Below are 19,764 nucleotides of genomic sequence, written 5' to 3'. Positions count from 1 at the left end.
GGCCAACCAGTCCGCCAGGTCAAGAGCTTGGCCCATCACGTCGAGGAGGAGTCCCTAGGGGGTTCCCCCGACCGGTTCTTGGGCGGCGCGGTGCGGCTACCTGGCTGGAGATGAGGTCCTCGCAGACGGAGAGGGCCATCTGGATGGCGTTGGGCTTGTGGGTGACGGAGGTGGCGTTGAGCTGGATCTTCCAGGTGCCATGGCGCTTGTTGGCCTGGTTGATGGCCTCGCGGAAGACCTGCTCGTGCCTCTTGGTGCTCAGCACCGCCCCGATGTTCACCACCTTGGGCTCGCAGCCCCCCCGCGCCACCGAGAAGCACAGCAGCACGGCCAGCAGCAGGAGGCGCATGGCGGTCACCCCACCGTCGCCCGGCGCAGCCCAAGGGCCCCCCAGGCGGCGGAGAACTGCCCCGCAAGAGGGTCTATCCGTGGTCCTGAAGCGGCCCTGTGGAAGAAGCAGAGGCGGCTGCTGTCCCTGGTGCTGAATTGGCCCTTTGCAAAAGGCCGCTGTCCCTGGTGCTGAATTGCCACCGCTGGCAAAAACCGTCACAGTCCCTGGTGCTGAATCGCCCCCCCCCCTTGCAAAAAGACGCTGCCCCTGGTGACGAATTGGCCCTTTGCACAACGCCGCTGTCCTGTTGCTGAATTGGGGCCCTCCTGCAAAAACCGCCGCTGTCCCTGGTGTTGAATTGCCCCCCCCCCCTTTGCAAGCAGCCGCCGGATCTGCCCGCAAAAAAACCCAAAAAGACGCAATGGCGCTGAAGCGCAATGGCGCTGTCCGCCGCGCCGAAATCCCCCTGCAAAGACAGGCGCGCACTCGCGCGCGCGGGAGAGGAGGAAAAGGAGGCGGCCGGCCAATGCGGCGGCGTTTGGTGTCACGGGGGGGGGGAGGGCTTAGGGGGAGAGGGGTTAGATAAAAGCGGGGTGGGGGTGGGGGCAGGAGAAATCGCGGCGGGGGAGCAGAGGAAATCAAGAGATTGGCCGCCCCCCAAAAAAATATTTATAGAATGTGCCCCCCCATTATACAAAGCAGGGGGGCCGCTCAAGAGATTTCCCCCACCCCGTCAATCTTCCTAGGATGTGCCCCCAATATGCAAAGCAAGGGGGGCCGCTCAAGATATTCCCCCCACCCCGTCAACCTTCCTAGGATGTGCCCCCCCAATATACAAAGCAGCGGTGGAGGAAAGCCAAACCTCCCCGCTAAAGAGATTCGCCCCCCCAAATCTTTATAGAATATGCCCCCCCATATTCTTCAGTTGACCTTGCTAGCTAGGGGTGATGGGACTTGTAGTCCAACAACATCTGGGCACCCACAGGTTGAGAAAGGCTGGTATATGGCATTGCATATATATACAGAGAGAGAGAGTGCAGGTATTTTATTGATGTGGTTGGACTACAACTCCCATCATCCCTGAGCTCTGGCCTTGCTAGCTAGGGGTGATGGGAGTTGTAGTCCAACAACAGCAATAAAACACATCGATTTTATATGGATTGATATGTTTATATGGATATATAACATTTATATGTTATATGGATTTCTCTTGAACTTTTATATGTTTATACCCCCCAAAAAAGCCCAATTTTATATACATGTGTATATGTGTGTGTGTATTAATCCCCCCAAAACCCACAATTATTATAAATATATATTATATTATATTATATTATATTATATTATATTATATTATATTATATTATATTATATTATATTATATTATATTATATTATATTATATTATATTATATTATATTATATTATATTATTATCCCCCCAAAAACCCACACTATCTATCTATCTATCTATCTATCTATCTATCTATCTATATCTATATCTATATCTATATCTATATCTATATCATCTATATCTATATCTATCTATCTATCTATCTATCTATCTATCTATCTATCTATCTATATGTAATATTATAATAACCCCCCAAAACACACATACACACATATCTAATGATACTATAATAACTCCCCCAAAAACCCACAATTATATATATATTTTTACACACACACACACACACACACACACACACACACACAAATATATAATATTATAATAACCCCCCCAAACACACACACATATATAATGATACTATAATAACTCCCCATAAAACCCACAATTATATATTATAATTATATATTATAATATGTTATTATTATAATATGTGTGTGTGTGTATAACCCCCCCCCAAGAACCCCTCCCCACAATTATATATTAGTCCCCAGATCCAGTTGAAAAATCCCGCCGATACGGGATTATTGTAATTATTGTTATATTTGCAGGAGATGATTGGATGGGCAGATTTGAGCAGGAATTTGGACAGGCAGAAGATATTAGAAATTCAATTTAAAATCATTTAACTTGCTCATCTAATTATCTACATCCTTCCCCCTCCTCCTGCGGTTCCTTAAATTTATTTCCGAATATCTTCCGCCCACCCAAATTCATTTACCTTGCTCATTTAATTATCTAGGTACTTCCTTCCCCCTCTTTCTGTGGTTCCTTACATTTATTATTATTAATTTTAATAATATAAAATAATAATAATAATATATAATAATTATAATAAAAATAATAAAACAACTTTTATTTACATTTTATTTTAATAATAATCATTAATAAAATCCACAGAATCCTTAGGAAGAGATGTCCAAATTCCAGCCCCCAATTCCAGATGTTAGATAAATTTCAGACGAGTGAAAATACTAGCAGGATTCAGGTAAATAACAACAACAACAACAACAACAACAACATAATATCTATAATAATCATATCAACATCAATATTAATAAAATCAATAATAATAATAATATCATCAATAATAATAATAACAACAACAATTTATTTTTACCCCGCCATCTGGCTGGGTTTCCGAAAGCATAATATACAATAAAGGGAAGATCAGGGGATGAGTGGATCTCTAAGAGACCCAAATGGATCTCCAAGAAGGGAGAAAATCAGCTCAATGGATCCATGGGAATAGGTAGGAATGTTGGGAAAATGGCAAGAAGCAGGGAAGGGGTGGTTGGGAAGTCTTGGAAAGGAGAGATGAAGGAAGGAGGGAGGGAAGGAAGGAAGGAGGGAAGGAGGGAGGGGAAGGAAGGAAGGAGGGAATCATAGAATCATAGAATCATAGAATCATAGAGTTGGAATAGACCACAAGGGCCATCGAGTCCAACCCCCTGCCAAGCAGGAAACACCATCAGAGCACTCCTGACATATGGTTGTCAAGCCTCTGCTTAAAGACCTCCAAAGAAGGAGACTCCACCACACTCCTTGGCAGCAAATTCCACTGTCCAACAAGGAGGGGAAGGAGGGGAGGAAGGAAGGGGGGAGGGAAGGAAATAAACAAAGAGGGAGGGAAGGATGGAAGGAAAGAAGGAAGGAAGGAAGGAAGGAAGGAAGGAAGGAAGGAAGGAAGGAAGGAAGTCTCCCCAAATTGAGTGATCCAAAAAGTGGACAGTAGGAAGAGAAGCAGATTATGTACATGGACAGGAAGGTCAGTCAATCAGTCGGCTCCCCCAAATCGAGGACAACCAGAATCGGAGAACTGTGCAAGGACGGGACTCTCCCAGTTGCTCACAGTTGCCTCAACTCTCGGGAAGCGGGAAAGCCGGGCTGCCCCAGGAGGGTGTCCTTCGAAGGGGCGCAAGGAAACGGGAAGCGGGTGCTGGAGGCATGCCAGAGCTCATTCTCCGTCCATCCGTGGCACGGTGGGCGGGACCACCTCCTCGGCACCAGTCCACAAGGTAGGTCCGTGGGAGAAGAAGAGCTGGTCCATCCCGGGGGGAGTCTGAGAGGGGGTGGGCAGGAAAGAAGCGACGGGGGCCCTCACACCACGGTGCTGACTGAGGGGTCCGAGAGGTTGAGCTGCCCCGCAAGGTCAGTGGGGTGGTACTGCTGCAGGGGAGACAAAAGACAAGACGCGGGGGAGGGGCGGTGGTCAGGCAGAGGCGGGCCAGAGCGAGGCCGAGACACATGCTGCCCCTGCAGGCCGCCACCGCCCCAGCAGGAAACCGCTCAAGGAAGATGCTGCGCCTCCAAACCGGGATGCATTCAAGGCTGCGAGCACCAAGCGGGAAATCTCCGGGGATCCGCTCTGTTCCCACAAAAAAAGTCAGGGTGCCGCAATGTGGGCAGAGCCAAACATAGGGCCACCCTTCCCATTTTAGGGACCCTGACATAGGGCCACCCTACTAATTTCAGAACCCTGACCTGTGTCGTCGTGTCCCGCCCCCAGTTTCCATTCGGCTCAGCTCCTTCCCAGTTGGAGCGCATCATTCCTCAAGGATCTTCACGGGTGGCAGCCACGTGGGGCAGGGGCCCCCTCCCCCTCGCAGCGCAGCCCCTTCCCCCGGAAAGCAGCACCCGCTAGCTCAGCCATTTCGGGCCGATCCCCTTTGGAATCGCCCGGCAGCTTCGACCCCTTGACAATTTCGGGTCGATCCCCTTCGAAATCTGCCGACGGCTCTCCCTTCATGTACGCCAAGAAACTCCCTCCGGGAAAAAGCTCAGCGACTCGGCTCGCAAAAGAGCCACTCTTTCCAAGATGGCCGCCCTACTCCTCTCCCGCCCGGCCCTTTTCTGGGATGTCCCGGAAGGGGACGACTGGTTGTTCCCCCCACCAGCACCACCACCCGTCCCACAAGATCAAACAGGACTTTGGATACAGGACAAAAATGCATCAACATTCACAACAAGATCCCACCCTTTGCGGAGGAACTCCTGAAGCCGGGAATTCTCTACAGGGCTTTATCTGCAGCTCACGGACTCTGGGTGTGGCGGCCTCGCGGGGGTGTCTGTAGGGAGCAGGCGCATCAAAGGGATGGTCTATTACATCGAAAGCCAGCTTTGAACCCGGTGCCGGCACCCGGGGACACCGCCAAAACCACCACCCCAGGAAAGCGGGACGCCGCCCGGCCAACCCGGCCAACCCAGAGCTGCGTTTCTTCCTCCTCCTCCCTCTACCCTCCACACTGGAATGCCTAGAAGGAAAAGCCACCAGAGGAAGCAGACCCTCCAAGCACCCCTCTCTCTCCCGGGATAGAAGAATCCAGCCCAGTTTCCGCCGGGATCCCGGAAGGTTCCGCTGTTCCTGGGATGTCCCTATTTTCATGGGAGAAATGTTGGAGGGGGTGGAATAGGACGTCCCTATTTTCATGGGAGAAATGTTAGAGCGGATGGAATAGGACTTCCCTATTTTCATCGGAGAAATATTGGATGGGATGGAATAGGATGTCCCTATTTTCATGGGACAAATGTTGGAGGGGATGGAATGGGATGTCCCCATTTTCATTGGAGAAATGATGGAGGGGATGGAATAGGATGTCCCTATCTTCATTGGAGAAATGTTGGAGGTTATGCAAACGCCCACCACTGGGGGGGAGACTTTTTTTTATAAATCCCTGCAGTTACGAACAGGAGGAATAAACGGAGAGTCATGTGGGGGGAGTTTGAGAAGGCGGAAAGCCATCATTTCCGGCCGAGACATTTCCCCTTCTGGAATACCACCCTCCCAATATCTTGTGACAGATGTCCTTTTGATGGGGAGAGGGGGGGGGAATCAGAATTTCAAGATGGCAGAGAAGTTGGCTTTCGCCCCAGGTGGACCTTTCAATGTCTGGGACCTTTGGAAAGAAGCCAAAGGGCGGGGATGAGGTCAAACCCCATGCCCCACCAACTCAGAAACATGCATAATAGAGGGTCTCCATAAACGGGCCGAGGGTTTGGAGATGGAGATGGAGATGGAACTTTCCTGCCCACGTGGCGACCGTGCCGGAAAGGATGATGCGCAATGGGGAAGATATCTGGGAATTAAATCAAATTTGGTGGAATGATTTGGACAGGTTGCTTTACTGCAATTGGCTCCTTGGAAACAGCTGGAATCCTGCAAATGTGGATCAGAATCCTGATTTAATAATTTTGACAGATTGCTTTGGTGCAATCTGCTCCTTGGAAATAGCTGGAATTCTGCAAATGTTGATTAGAAACCTGATTTAATCATTTGGACGGATTGCTTTGGTGCAATCTGCTCCTTGGAAACAGCCTGAATCCTGCAAACGTCGAGAGCGACCCGAATTCGCAATCATTTGGATTGTGACCGCCCAGAGTGGAAGATGGAACGAAAGAGAAATTCCCAACGAAAGAGCGACGGCGGGAGGGACGGGCGGAAGATGGAATGTGCCGAGGTGAAAGCGGAAAGGAGGGTTTGGAGGAGGAGAAGCGGAGAGGAGAGGAGAGGAGAAGGCCGACCGGGAGTAAGAATGACGGGAGTGGTGGGAAGAACGAGGGAATGGAGGGGAGGGGAGGAAGGAATGAATGGATGGATGGGAGGATATTCAGAGGAAGGAAAGCATGGATGGATATTTAGAGGAAGGAAGGAATGGATGGATATTCAGCAGAACGAGGGAATGGAGGGGAGGGAGGAAGGAAGGAATGGATGGATGGATATTCAGGAGAACGAGGAAATGGAGGGGAGGGAGGAATAAATTCAGCAAAAGGAGGTGGGGCCAGAATGCCACAGAGTGGTGGCTTGGGATGTTCAACAAGGAATAACCTGCCGTGGAAAATGGACAAAAAATTCAGATGTGGATTAAAAATAAATAAAAAGGGATGAGAACGGATTGACATGCTGTTAAACTGCTTTTTAATTCTGTTTCCGCCCTTTATGGTCTTGATTTATGGGCTACTATAGGTTACTACTACTAATAGTAATTAATAATTAAAATAAAATAAAATAAAAAAATAAAAATAAAAAATAGTTCTAATGTTTCCTCCCTTTATGGGCTTGATTTATGGGCTACTACTAAAATGAGGCTGCATTTTAAGCTGTATTTTAATTAACTGTTCTTGGTTTTTTCCTATTATGTTTTATTGTAATTTATATTTGGTGTTAGCTGCCCTGAGCCTGGCCCTGGCCGGGGAGGGCGGGGTATAAGTAATTTATTATTGTTGTTGTTGTTGTTGTTTTTGTTGTTGTTAGAATTGTTTTTACTGGTTTTGATATGTGTGTCTTTTTAAATATATATAATTTTTTTCTGTTTTACAATCTTGAATACTCATTTAAACATCCTTAAAATTCAAGGGTGTTTTAATGTGTTTTCTCGGGGGGGCTGTGACAGTGATCTTGGCACTGATACAGGAGAATTTTCAGAGGAAATCCCAAGTGGAAACAATGAGGAATATTTGGGGCTGATCCGAGAGAGTGACAGCAATCTTCACATTGATACAGGAGGATGTTCAGAGGAAATTGTAGCCCAACGCCCTTTGGAATAAGTTTGAGAAATCATGGGAGAAGTTTTGTGAAATATATTAATTTCCATTAATAATAATAATAATAATAATAAATATTATTATTCTTCTTTTATTTCTGCTGTGACAGACCAACACGGCTGCCTACCTGATGATAATAATGATAATGATGACGATAATAATATATATATATAAGATTATGGCTATTATCATTATTACTATTATTTTATTTCTGCTGCATCAGACCAACACGGCTGCCTACCTGATGATAATAATGATTATGATGATAATTACAATAATAATATAAATAATAATGGTGAGAATAATAATAACAATAACAACAATAATGTTTTATATATAATCATCATTATCACCCCCACCACTACAATTATTGTTGCCAAAGAGCCATAAAATAAATTAATAATAATGATAATGATGATAATAACAATAATAACAATAATATTTTATATATATTATCATCAACACCACCACAATTATTGTTGCCAAAGAGCCATAACATAAATTATCATCATCATCATTATTATTATTATTATTATTATTATTATTATTATTATTATTATTAATATACCCCACTCATCTGACTGGGGAACTGCCTGCACATAGGAAAACAGCAGAAAGTCTGCAGATTGTGGAAGTTCGGGTTGTCCCGCCTTGGCCTCTTTCCCAGCCTATCAACAGATTGGGATGAGGGGTCCTAACAGATATCCCAGGGTCCCTATTTTGCAGGGACAGCCCAAGATCTGAAGAAGCCATGGCGGTTTCCGGTTTGATCCGGGGTTGATCCCGCTTTTCCTAAGGACATTCCTATTTTCATGGGAGAAATGTTGGCAGGTATGGAATCGGACGTCCATATTTTCAGGGGGAAAATGTCAGAGGGGATGGTAGGAAGTCCATATTTTCATGGGAGAAATGTTGGCACATATGGAATAGGACGTCTGTATTTTCATGGGAGAAATGTCGGCAGGTATGGAACAGGACAGGGGTTGGCAATTTATTCTAGCAGCCGGCCAGTCCACTGTCACACAGACCTTATGGCGGGCTGGAGAAGCGAAACCGGGGGTGGAGCTGGAAGAGGAGGCGAGGGGGGTCAAATTGTCCTCCTCCCCACCCCCCAGCCCCAGCTTCCCAGGGGCTGCCACCACCACCACCGCTGCTGCTTCTCATGAGTAGACAGAGTGAGCTTGTTCACTCGCTCTCTGGCCCGTAGAATAAGGTGACCAGATTTCCCCCCATGAATCCAGGGATGCTTTTCAATCTCCATGGATTTTGTAGGATTTCTAAATCTGGGGACAGTCCCCAGAAAACGGGGATGCCTTGGAACCTTACCCTAGGGGCACCAGGGCGGCAGGGACGGCGGGGGCGGGAGGAAGAGGCCGAGCAGCAGTGGGAGGAAGAGGCTGAGTGAAGCCAGAACCTAAGATTATTGGTGACAAGGATGGGACAAAGAGGCTGAGTGGCGGCGGCTCGACCAATCCCATGGTGAGCCCGGATCCCAGCGCAGGGCGGGCCCATCCCTGCTGATCAAATGCCGCCGGGGCAAACCAGGCACAGCGTTGGAGCAGCCAAGCCACCGCTGCTCGGGCTCTTGGTCCCATCGGTGTTGCCGAGATTTACAGATCCGGCTTCCCGGATTGAGGACCCAAATAGGCCTGATCCATAGCTGTCAACGGATCCCTTTTTAAAAGGGAAATTCCCTTATTCCAAATAGGATTCCTTGCAAGAAAAGGGAAAAGTTGACAGCTATGGCCTGATCTGGCCCGGGGGGACTCGGGTTGCCGGTTCTGTTGGGTCAACATCAGAGAGGACGGCCAGATGCCCCTGTTTCCACGGGAGAAACGTTGGCGCGGGCTAAGCAATGGAGCTCGGCCGTCCGCCTGATGATGGAGGGTCCCTCCCCCGCCTCGTCATTTCCAAGGAAGCCACGGACAGAAAAACACAGGTACAGAAGGTGACGAGAGACATGGTGCCGGGCGAGGCCATGCACCTTGCCTGAATCCCACAGGAAGTGTGGCGGCAGGAGAGGGCGGTGGCAGGGAGTCCTGCTGGCCACTGCTTGCGGAGCCGTACAGTTACCACAGGCAGAGGGAGACGGTGGAGATGGCAGGGCAGGGGATGGATGAGGGGAAGACGGCACAGCGGACCACTTTCCGGGCAGGGACCAGGACAGGAAGGACTGGAAATCAAAAGAGGGGGGGGGAGAAAATTCTGGGTTTTTCGGGGAGTCAGAACAGAAAGGAAAACAAACCACGTACGGGGAGAAGAGGGAGCCCTCGATCTTTGGGACAGACGGTGGAGATGGACTGACAGAGGACGAAACGGGGCCATGGCAGCTGTGAGATGGGGCGGTTGATGGGATGGCAGTAGAAAGAGAGAGAGAAAGAAGGAGGGCACAACCGGTTGTCTTCTTCTTACCGTGTCTCTGCAGGACCTACGGCTCTTGAAGCTGTTGGCCAGCGTGGATGTGATGGACCTAAAAGTGGTTTTCATTCTAGGGCCTGGTTCTGCTCTAGCACTTGGTCTATCCTAAAACGAACATGTACATAAGCGGTTAGATCTCCGGACGGCCGCCACTGGCCGCCGCGTCTACACTGTGCCTCGCTGCTCCTGCCCTACAGGGCGGCCGGGCTCCGGAGGGCCCCTCCGAGCGCTGACCTTCCGAGTGGCCATCTTGGGCTGGGGCGATCCTGGGAGCCACCCCAGACTCTGAGCGGATCCGCTGTCCTTTTCACGGATGTACCCTAATTTCACAGGACAGGGTGGGAGAGGACGCCCCTCTTGGAATGGAATCGGAAGTACCTCTTTTCATGGAAGGGGGAGGAACCAGACACTCCTCTCCCCCCACTCCCGGAGAAATGTCAGAGAGGATGTACAGTTGCCCTCAAAACCATCCCATCCCTGGGGCAAACGGGGCAGGCCCCCACCGAGAGGGCGATTTTGGGGGTCTCGGACGGCGTGGTTTGGGTCTGAAGCACCCCAAGCATCAGTGGGAGGGGTGATAGGAAGACCCTGTTTTCCGGGGAGGAACGTCATGGTAGGACGTCCATAATTTGGTGGTGGAAATGTCAGAGAGGATGGTAGGACGTCCAAATTTCATGGGAGGAACGTCAGAAGGGGTGGTAGGACATCCATAATTTCATGGGAAGAACATCAGAAAGGGTGGTAGGACGTCCATAATTTTGTTGGAAGAACGTCAGAAAGGGTGGTAGGACATCCATAATTTCATGGGGAAAATGTCAGAAGGGGTGGTAGGACGTCCATAATTTCATGGGAGGAACACCAGAAAGGGTGGTAGGACGTCCATAATTTCATGGGAGGAACGTCAGAAAGGGTGGTAGGACGTCCATAATTTCATGGGAAGAATGTCAAAGGGGATGGTAGGATGTCCATAATTTTGTGGGAAGAACATCAGAAGGGGTGGTAGGACATCCATAATTTCATGGAAAGAACCTCAGAGGGGAAGGAAGGATGTCTATAATTTCATGGGCAGAACGTCAGAAGGGGTGGTAGGACATCCATAATTTCATGGGAAGAATGTCAAAGGTGGTGGTAGGATGTCCATAATTTTGTGGGAAGAACATCAAAAGGGGTGGTAGGACGTCCATAATTTAATGGGACCAACATCTGACAGAAACTGTACGTGGCGACCTTGTGTGTGGGGCGGACCCTTTTCTGGAAGGGGCGGGGGGAACGGGGCGGGATGGAGCTACAAGCAACCTTGGGGTTCCTGCAGCAGCTCAGAGGGCCTCCTCTCAGGAGCTTGGAGAGGAGGGGCCCCCACCCTATTGGTGGCCTGGGATGGGGGCAGTCCCTGCCGGTCACTGTCGCCCCCTTTCTTCCATCTTCTAGAGAGGGGGGCAAGAGACTTTTTCCACCTACCCCTAAATAAATAGGATCGGGGCCTTTGGTCAAGGCAGGTCCTACGGCTGGGAGATAGAGAGAAGACTGCATCAGAAGAGAAGGGAAGTCATTGTATGTTAGGGGGGGAATGGGGGGGAAATATCAGAATTAAAGAAAGAAAGAAAAACCAGTATTGGGAAATCAAGGAGGGTATATAGGTCTCCCGAGATCGGCGGCCGGAAGCTGGGGGGCTGCTTTCCGGAGGGACCCCGGGCAGGAATCCGAGGGGGGGTTAAATGGGGAGGGGGCAGCTGGAGGGTTGGGGATGCGGAGCGGGAACGAAAGCCGTCAAGGAGGGGGGGAGGGGAGAGAATCGTGGGGGGAGGTTGGGTGGGAGGCAACCAGACCTGGTTTTGGGGAGGTGGGAGGAGACCCCATTTTGGGAGGGGAACCCCGTTTCTGATCCCAACCCTTTGGGCTACAGTGGAATTTGGGGTTTGGGGGGAGGGCCCCCCAATCTGAACCCTCTGTATCCTCCCCTTGGCGAACCCCGTTTCTGATCCCCCCTTTGGATTTAGGTAATTTTTTTTGGGGGGGGAGAGACCAGGTCTGGCTCCTCCGCATCCGGGTTGGGGGGGCCGACCGGAATTGAATCCATTTCCTGCTTCCGTTCCCAATCTTCCTCTCCCCCCTGCCCCCCCGGGCATGCACAGGAAAAAAGCAATTGATAGGATGGAATGGATGAAGATCTATATCTAAATATATATAGATAGGGAGATACCCACATATAAATATATATATATATATTTACATATATTGATCCAGAGGTATCAGAGCATGGCTTGCCATGGCGTTGCGCCATGGCCGAAGAGTGACCAAAACCAAATAATAATAGTAATAATTTATTATTGCTACCCCGCCCATGATTTCAAATAATAATTTGAAAAGAAACACCTGTGTGTGTGTGTGTGCGCATGTGTGTGTATACACACACACACATACATACACATACATATACGTATATACATATATACATTATATATATATATATTATGCATTATATACTTATATGTATTATATATTATATACGCATATATAAATTATATATATATTATTTATATACATATATAAATAATATTTTATATATTTTTGGTCATATTATGATCTTATTGAATAGACACACACACACACACACATATGTTATATATAGACTTATATAAATTTATATATATACATAAACATATATTATATATAATATGTATATGTATGTATGTATGCATGTGTGTGTGTGTGTGTGTGTGTGTATATATATAAATTTTTTGGTCATATTTTGATTTTTTATTTGACTTTGACTTTTATTTTATTTTATTTTTAGAAATTGGTATTTATTGAACAAAGAAATCTTCCCACTTGCCTACCTTCTAGTATTGTACTAGTGGCCGGAGGGTTCCTCCTGCGGAAAAGTCTTACATTGTCAAACGGATCTCCGGAACGTCGGCTTTCCTCGTCGGCCGTGGGGTGGGGTGGGATGGCCCCCACCCAAAAAATCCTGGACCCCCCCACATCTCGGCCAAACCCCAAACCCCGGACCTGACCCGCCGTCAACCCAGGGAAGTGTTTCTCCTCTCTAGAAAGTTGGCGAGTGAAAAATGGCAGTGACAATTGCACTCAGGGTGTCCTACAAAATTTGAGCCTGCCTCGTTTGGGCGGCAGAGGGGGCAGGACGCAGGGATGGACAGACCCCAATTGACAGGACGACCCTATTCCCATTGTAGGGAATTTAATAGGACGTCCCTATTCCCATTGTTGGGGATTGAATAGGACACCCCTATTTCATTATACGGGATAGAATAAGATGCCTCTATTTGCATTGTAGGGGATTTAATAGGACGCCCGTATTCCCATTATATGGGATTGAATAGAACGCCCCTATTTGATTACTGGGGATCGAATGAGATGCCCCTATTTCATTATAGGGGATTTAATAGGACACCCCTATTCCCATTGTAGGGGATTTAATAGGACGTCCCTATTCCCATTGTAGGGGATTTAATAGGACGTCCCTATTCCCATTGTAGGGGATCGAATAGGACACCCCTATTTCATTATAGCAGATCAAATAGGATGCCCCTATTTCCATTGGGGCATTTGCCCCCCTATTTAGGAGGGTAGGGCCCCCTCAAAGGCCTTCCCAGGATGAGTGGGGCAGTGGGGTCCCCCAGGGGTCATCCAAACCAACCCTCCGCCCTCTTGGAAGGAGAGACTCTTATGGGGTTCTCCCCACCACATAAGTGGGGGCCACAGAGAGGGCGTCCCCCTAATTCTACTCCCCTTCGGCACCCTAGTGACTGTTGGGCTGAAGGAATGGGAAATGGAAAAGGACCTCCAAATTAAAAAATGGAAATTCAAAGACGTCCCACTTGTTTTGGTGTTTTTTCCGGCGGTTTTGTGGGTTACCTGCCCCCCGCCGGAGGTCTCTTCTCCCCCCAAAAATGGCCTCTTCCTACCTGTAGGTTCTTCCTCCAGACGTTGACGGCGGCAAAGGCCAACTGCATCTGCTTCCGTCGGGCGTCCTTGTGCCTCTTGTAGGCGATTTCGATGAAGATCAGGAAGATTCCGGCCACGATCCCACCGGCCACCAGCATGAAGACACCTGGGAGGGGTCGAAACGCGGGAGGGAGAAGGGTCAGAGAGCCGGGCTTGAAAGAAGCGTGCACACACACGCCGCCACCACAGTCGAGGGTCGTCCAGGAAGCAGAGTGAGAATTGTAATCATGGCGGCAATCATTGTGATAGTAATAACGATGGGGATCCGGAATAAGAATAGGAATCACAAATGACAATTGTAAGAAGAAGGATAGTGATAGCGATAGGGATACTTGCAAATGGTGGTGGTGGTGGTAGCAGTAGAAGTTAGAAATGGCAATAGTAAAAATAACAATAATATATTATTATTATTATTATTATTATTATTATTATTATTAATAATAATAATGTGAATCTAAGTTTGGCAGTCGTCATCATCATCATCATCATCCATCATCCATCCACCAACACCACCATCATCTCAATATTCTTATTCTTAAGAGCCTGGCTAAGCACCCATCAGCATCAATCACCACCACCACCACCACCATCTCAATATTCTGATTCATAAGAGCTGGGCTAAGCACTGGATGATGGGTAGGCAAACTAAGGCCCATCATCCATCACCATGACCATCACCTCAATAATCTTATTCTTAAGAACCGGGCTAAGCACTGGACATTTTGTGCCTTGCCTTGGGTTGGACTGGATGATCCCCGGGGGTGGGGGTGGTGTCCCTCGTGCCCCTTCTTCTCTGATCCCTGAGGGGAGGGAGCTCCAGGGGGGACGGGGAGGTTTAGGAACCCACCTGCCATGTTCTCAAAGGTGAGGGTGGCCGGGGCATTACTCCTTGAGTCGCACTCCTGGTACCTCACCCACGTCTTGTCCAGCTCTTCCATGAAGCCATTTTCGTGGAGGCTGTGGGATGGGAGGAGAGAGCTGAAGCGGGGAGTCCCGCCATCTTGAATAAAATATGGATTGGGGGGATGGGGCGGGAGGCCAGGTGAAGCCATGCCTCGCAACCCTCAAATCTCTTACGGGGACCCAAGGGAGTCCCAGGAAAGGCCAAGGGAGTCCTCCAGGAGACCAACTTGGACCAAGAAGGCTCCTCGGCCATCTTTGACAGACCCAGAGGAGGTCAGGCCCAACCGGACTCCCTCTTTGATGCTTCTGGATTCGATCCCAGAACATCCCGATTTTGGGGGGCGAGGAACGTTGGAGGGGCTGGCAGCTTTCCAGATCGAACCCTGGATATCCTATTTTCCCGATTTCCCCCAGAGGGGATGCCTGGACCTTTCTCCCATGAAAGGTGTTTCTCCTCTGGAGTGGGAAAGGGAAGTTCCGGGATCGATCCGGGATGCTCGGAGGGTCTGGTGTTCTCTGCCCAACCCCAACCCCCTTCCCTGGATCATTCCCGCGGTCGGGGGAGAGGGTACGGACTTGAGGATGGCCAGCGAGACATTCTGCTTCCAGGGACTGTCCTTCCTCATTCCGATTCCGAATCCAGACCGGAAGAAGAGTTCTCCAGTGGTCACCAGGTCGCACTTCTGGGAGGCTTCGAACTCCAGGACGGCCGAGTCCCAGATGAAGGCGTGGAGCTTGCTGGGTGGAGACACAAGTGTGAACAGTAACTGGGAAAAGGGGGTCGACTTCAGCACTCCCGGCAAATTCTAGAAGCCTTCCCTCCCCCTCTTCCGATGGAGGATTTTCACAGGATGAAGCAGTCCCGAAAGGAAAGGATCAGAAATCCCGGCAAATTCGTTCCTGAGAAATTCCTGCCAAATCTTTCCTGAGAAATTCCCGCCAAACCTTTCCTGAGATATTCCCACAAAACCATTTCTTATAAATTCCTGCCCAAGTATTTCTGAGAAATCCCGCCAAACCTTTCTTTAGAAATTCCTGCCAAACCATTGATTAGAAATCCCAGCAAAACAATAAATTAGATTGCAAAATTTACGAGAAACCCAGCAAAACCATTGATTAGAAATCCCAGCCAAACAATTTCTTAGAAATCCCAGCCAAACATTTTCTTAGAAATCCCAGTAAAATGTCTTATATATTTCTGCAAAACGATTTATTAGAAATTCCCGCAAAACATTTTGTTTAGAAGACGCAGGCATTTCTTTGAAATCCCAGGAAAATTTCTTAGAAACCCAGCAAACAGTTATGAGATATCCCAGTCAAGCAATTTCTTAGAAATCCCAGCCAAATTTATTGGAAATCCCAGCAGAATTTCTTAGAAATCCCAACAAAATTTCTTAGAAATCCCAGCAGAATTTTTAGAAACCCCAGCCAAATTTATTGGAAATCCCAGCAGAATTTCTTATAAATCCCAGCCAAATTTATTGGAAATCCCAGCAGAATTTCTTATAAATCCCAGCAGAATTTCTTAGAAATCCCAGCCAAATGTCTTAGAATTCCTAGCCAAATAGTTTCTTAGAAATCCCAGCCGAATTTCTTAGAAATCCCAGCCATATTTCTTAGGAATCCCAGCAGAATTTCTTAGAAATCCCACCCAAATTCCCGCAAAAATTATTTGACTTTGCGTTGGCTTCAAATCAGTGGGTTGTTAATTGGTCGAAATTCATGGAAATTAACTGGCCGAAAAATAAAAATGGAATCCCATAATCCAACGCCTCTTTCCCCATTGGTCCCCCATGTCCTCCCAGCCCACCTGCCGGGAAAAGTCAAAGGAGTCCAACTCACTTGTCCCGGACGGCCTGGATGGCTTCGGCGGCACTTTCATAGTTATGCTTCTCCATGTGGCGGTACATGGTGCTGAGCTCCACCTGCCGGCGGAAGTAGATGTCCACCGAGCTCTGCTTGACCGTGGCGTAGATGAATTTGTCAGACGGGTTGCGCAGCTGGGAGAGGGGAAGGTAGGACGTCCATATTTTGGTGGGAGAAACGTCAGAAGGGGTGGTAGAATGTCCACATTTTCATGGGAGAAATGTCAGAAGGGGTGGTAGGACGTCCATAATTTCCTGGGAGAAATGCTAGAGGCGATGGTAGGACATCCCTATTCTCATGGGATAAATGTTAGAGAAGATGGTAGGACATCCATATTCTCATAGGAGACATGTCAGAGGCTTGGTGTTCTCCTTCCATGCTTACCCTGGGATCATTGATGCCCGTGATCCGTTCCTCGGGTCTGTCCAACACCAGGAAGGCCGCCAGGTTGGCAGTATAAGAGGCCACGATGATCATGGCGAATCCAGCCCATACCATTCCCAGGATCCGTGCGGAGAAGCTCCGGGGAGCGCCTGGAAGAGATAGGGCAGCTCGGGATGGTCCTCAAGCATCTGAAGGACCGAAACCCTGGGGAGATAGACCTCACCCAAGCTCTCTAGTGCCACCCCTCAAGAAGACCATCTAACTGGGGAAGAACCCAGAGGGGAAGAAGTTGAGTTGGACATCCCTATTCTTGTGGGAGAAATGACGGAGGTCAGAGAAGATGGTAGGACCTCCATATTTTTATCCATGTCAAAGGGGATAGTAGGACCTCCCTATTTTTATCAAGGTCAAAGGGGATGGTGGGACCTCCCTATTTTCATGGGAGAAATATCGGAGAAGATGAGATGGGGTCGGTGGAACCAGCCTTTGCTTTGCAGCCTCTTACGGACGGACCCATCCAGATCGTTCCCACTGGAGAGACTCACCTTCTCCGATGCCAGAGTTGAGCAAGACTCCCCAGGAGAACCACATGGCAGATGACAGGGTGAGGGCATCCTCTTCCTCTTCCTCGCTGTTGACTTTGAAGCGGCCGAAGGGGCTGCAAGAGAGCAAACGGGGCCAGTGGTCAGCCGTCCGTTGAGGAGCAGGTCTTAGAAGATGCCCCATGGAAAGAAGCTTCTGGACCTCATGGGTGCGAGGAACTCCAGAGGTTCAGGGTGGGCAGAGGGCGAAACTTCGAGGACTCCTCGGTTTCCCTCATGTCGTTCGCAGGTGGAATAAGTGATGCAAAGTCAGTGGACAGAGGTCCCTTTGCATCATTGATGGGTACGTAATTTGGTGACGTCTTGAGGAACAGCCCGTCCAGTTCCTTGTCCCTGCCCCCATTCATGGGTGGGAGGAAGCAGAGCTGGATAACTTTTCCTTGCTCCTCTGGGAGGAGGAGGAGGAGCAAACCAGGAAGACCAAGGGGTAGAGGAAAGAGGCGTAGAGGGGGGAGGAGGCCAGGAAGACCATGAGCTAGAGGGAGGAGGAGGAGACCAGGAAGGCCAAGGGGCAGAGGAAAGAGGAGGAGGAGGAGGGAGGAGGAGGAGGAGGAGGAGACCAGGAAGACCAAGGGGTAGAGGAAGGGTTAGAGGGATGAGGAGGAGGGGGAGGGGAAAGAGGAAGAAAAGAGGAGAAGGGAGGAGGAGGAGGGAGGGGGAGGAGGGAGGGGGAGGAGGAGAATGAAGGAGGAAGGAGGAGGGGGGAGGAGGAGACCAGGAAGACCAAGGGGTAGAAGGAGGGGTAGAGGGATGAGAAGGAGGAGGAGGAAGAAAGGAGGAGGAGGGAGGAGGAGGAGGAGTGGGAGGAGGGGGAGGAGGAGAAGGAAGGAGAAAGGAGGAGGAAGGAGGAGGAGGAGACCAGGAAGACCAAGGGGTAGAGGGAGGAGGAGGAAGTGGTAGAGAAGACAAGGAAGACCAAGGGGTGGCTGCAGTTACCTGAAACGGTCCAGGAGATAGAGCATCACAGCCACCACATGGACCGAGAGGCCCACCAGGAGCCACAGGGTGCTCTGGAATGGCTGCATGAACGAGTCCAAGGTGCTGCGGGGGATTTCCTGCAACGGAGAACCGGAAGTGGGCATCAGCAGCCGGGGGAAGACCCCGGCAGGGGCTGCTTAGGGTTCCTCACAAAGGTTGAAGAGATCGTGGCAAGAGAACGGTTCTCCTCTTCTTCTCCCCAGGCCTTTCAAGTATGGACTTTGATGTCATGTATGGGTGGCTTTTAATGGATGCTGATTATATTATATTATGTTATATTATATTATATTCACAAGAATTTCCATCGGGACTTTGCAAAGGGAAGGAGATGGATAACGGGAACGGCTTGACCAAAGCAGAGCGTGGCCACCTCTGCGGACCAAGCCCTCTGGAGGGCACAGTGATGCCTAGTGGTCGTTGGCCATGTCTACCCACCTTCTTCACCAGGATGGTGAGTCCCTGGTACTTAAAGGGCTTGGAGAACTCAATGTACTGGGCCCGCTCGTTGTTGATGGTCAAAGGAGCCACGATCATGTCCGCCTGACCGCTCAAGAGCTCCCCCATCATGCCGTTCCACTCCTTCTTGTTGCTGTTGTTCACCTGTGGTGAGACAGAGCCGGGGTGAGAAGGGCAAGGAGGTCCATATTTCCATGGGATGGATGTGGGAGGTGATGGTAGAACGTCTGTATTTTCGTGGGATGAATGTGGGAGATGATGGTAGGACGTTCGTATTTTCATGGGATGAACGTCAAAGGGGATGGTAGGAAGTCCATATTTTCATGGAACAAATGTCAAAGGGGATAGCAGGAAGAAGCTATGGGAAGCAAGTTCACGAATGGACAACCCTCCAGGCCTCTCCTGAAGGTTCCTCAGGTCACCCCAGTGTGGGAGGAAAGCCAATGGGTACGGCCAACCGTTCCAGGAACGACTTTGCACAGATCCCCTTTCTCAACGGGACGGCGTCTATCCGTCCCCGGCCAAGGGGCTGGACCCTCGGAGGTCTTCAGAGAAGTTGGAGGGTGGCCCGTCCGGCCTTCCCGAGGCCCGCTCACCCTCTCCTGCGTGCCAAACTTCCCATCGCCCACCAGGTGGACCTCGTAAGTGAAGTTCATGGTCTTGGCCAGCTTGATCAGGAGGTCGACGCAGAAGCCATAGCAGCAGAGCATCACGCTGGGGCGGCCTGGTGGGGCAGGAGAAAGGGGGACCATTGAGGCCCGTTCCAGAAGGTTCCCAACGGAGAGGACCTTCTCAATCACTCCACCTCCATGCCCTTCCGTCGAGGAGATGCCATTTGACCGGGCCCCGTTAGGACAATGTGGATGGCTTTCTGGTGGAGATCCGACCCGTTTCCCGTCAATCCGTTTTG

General features: G+C 49.5%; 2 protein-coding genes across 14 annotated transcripts in view; both read right to left on the bottom strand.

Moving 5' to 3' along the window:
• Positions 1 to 826, bottom strand: part of LOC308597666 (glutamate receptor ionotropic, NMDA 1-like) — a 36,317-nt gene extending 35,491 nt beyond the window's left edge. For 5 of the 6 annotated variants that reach the window (XR_014013097.1, XR_014013098.1, XM_081213606.1 and 2 more), the window contains exon 1: positions 101 to 826. Coding sequence is in view for 4 of the 6 variants with exons in the window: in XM_081213606.1 (XP_081069732.1) it covers positions 101 to 349 (249 nt within the window). In the remaining 2 variants the exon portion in view is untranslated. The remainder of the gene's footprint in view (positions 1 to 100) is intronic. The other variant, XM_081213609.1, reaches the window with a different exon arrangement.
• A 1,749-nt stretch (positions 827 to 2,575) lies between these two features.
• Positions 2,576 to 19,764, bottom strand: part of LOC308597665 (glutamate receptor ionotropic, NMDA 1) — a 29,411-nt gene continuing 12,222 nt past the window's right edge. For 2 of the 8 annotated variants that reach the window (XM_081213600.1, XM_081213601.1), the window contains 11 exons: positions 19,451 to 19,578; positions 18,834 to 18,998; positions 18,357 to 18,475; positions 17,364 to 17,476; positions 16,819 to 16,967; positions 16,411 to 16,568; positions 15,145 to 15,306; positions 14,513 to 14,622; positions 13,626 to 13,771; positions 9,694 to 9,804; positions 2,576 to 3,909 (listed from right to left, as the gene is read on the bottom strand). In XM_081213600.1, coding sequence (XP_081069726.1) covers positions 3,841 to 3,909; positions 9,694 to 9,804; positions 13,626 to 13,771; positions 14,513 to 14,622; positions 15,145 to 15,306; positions 16,411 to 16,568; positions 16,819 to 16,967; positions 17,364 to 17,476; positions 18,357 to 18,475; positions 18,834 to 18,998; positions 19,451 to 19,578 — 1,430 coding nt within the window. In that variant the 3' untranslated portion in view covers positions 2,576 to 3,840. Of the gene's footprint in view, positions 3,910 to 4,717; positions 4,809 to 9,693; positions 9,805 to 11,157; positions 11,205 to 12,536; positions 12,572 to 13,625; positions 13,772 to 14,512; positions 14,623 to 15,144; positions 15,307 to 16,410; positions 16,569 to 16,818; positions 16,968 to 17,363; positions 17,477 to 18,356; positions 18,476 to 18,833; positions 18,999 to 19,450; positions 19,579 to 19,764 lie in introns of those variants that run through there. The other 6 variants (XM_081213602.1, XM_081213604.1, XR_014013095.1 and 3 more) reach the window with 5 other exon arrangements.

This window comes from Podarcis bocagei, assembly GCF_964188305.1.
Source record: "Podarcis bocagei genome assembly, chromosome: 11".
In the NCBI taxonomy this organism is placed as follows: domain Eukaryota; kingdom Metazoa; phylum Chordata; class Lepidosauria; order Squamata; family Lacertidae; genus Podarcis; species Podarcis bocagei.
The sequence above is the reverse complement of the archived record's forward strand: the minus strand, read 5'-3'. Positions and strand labels throughout refer to the sequence as shown.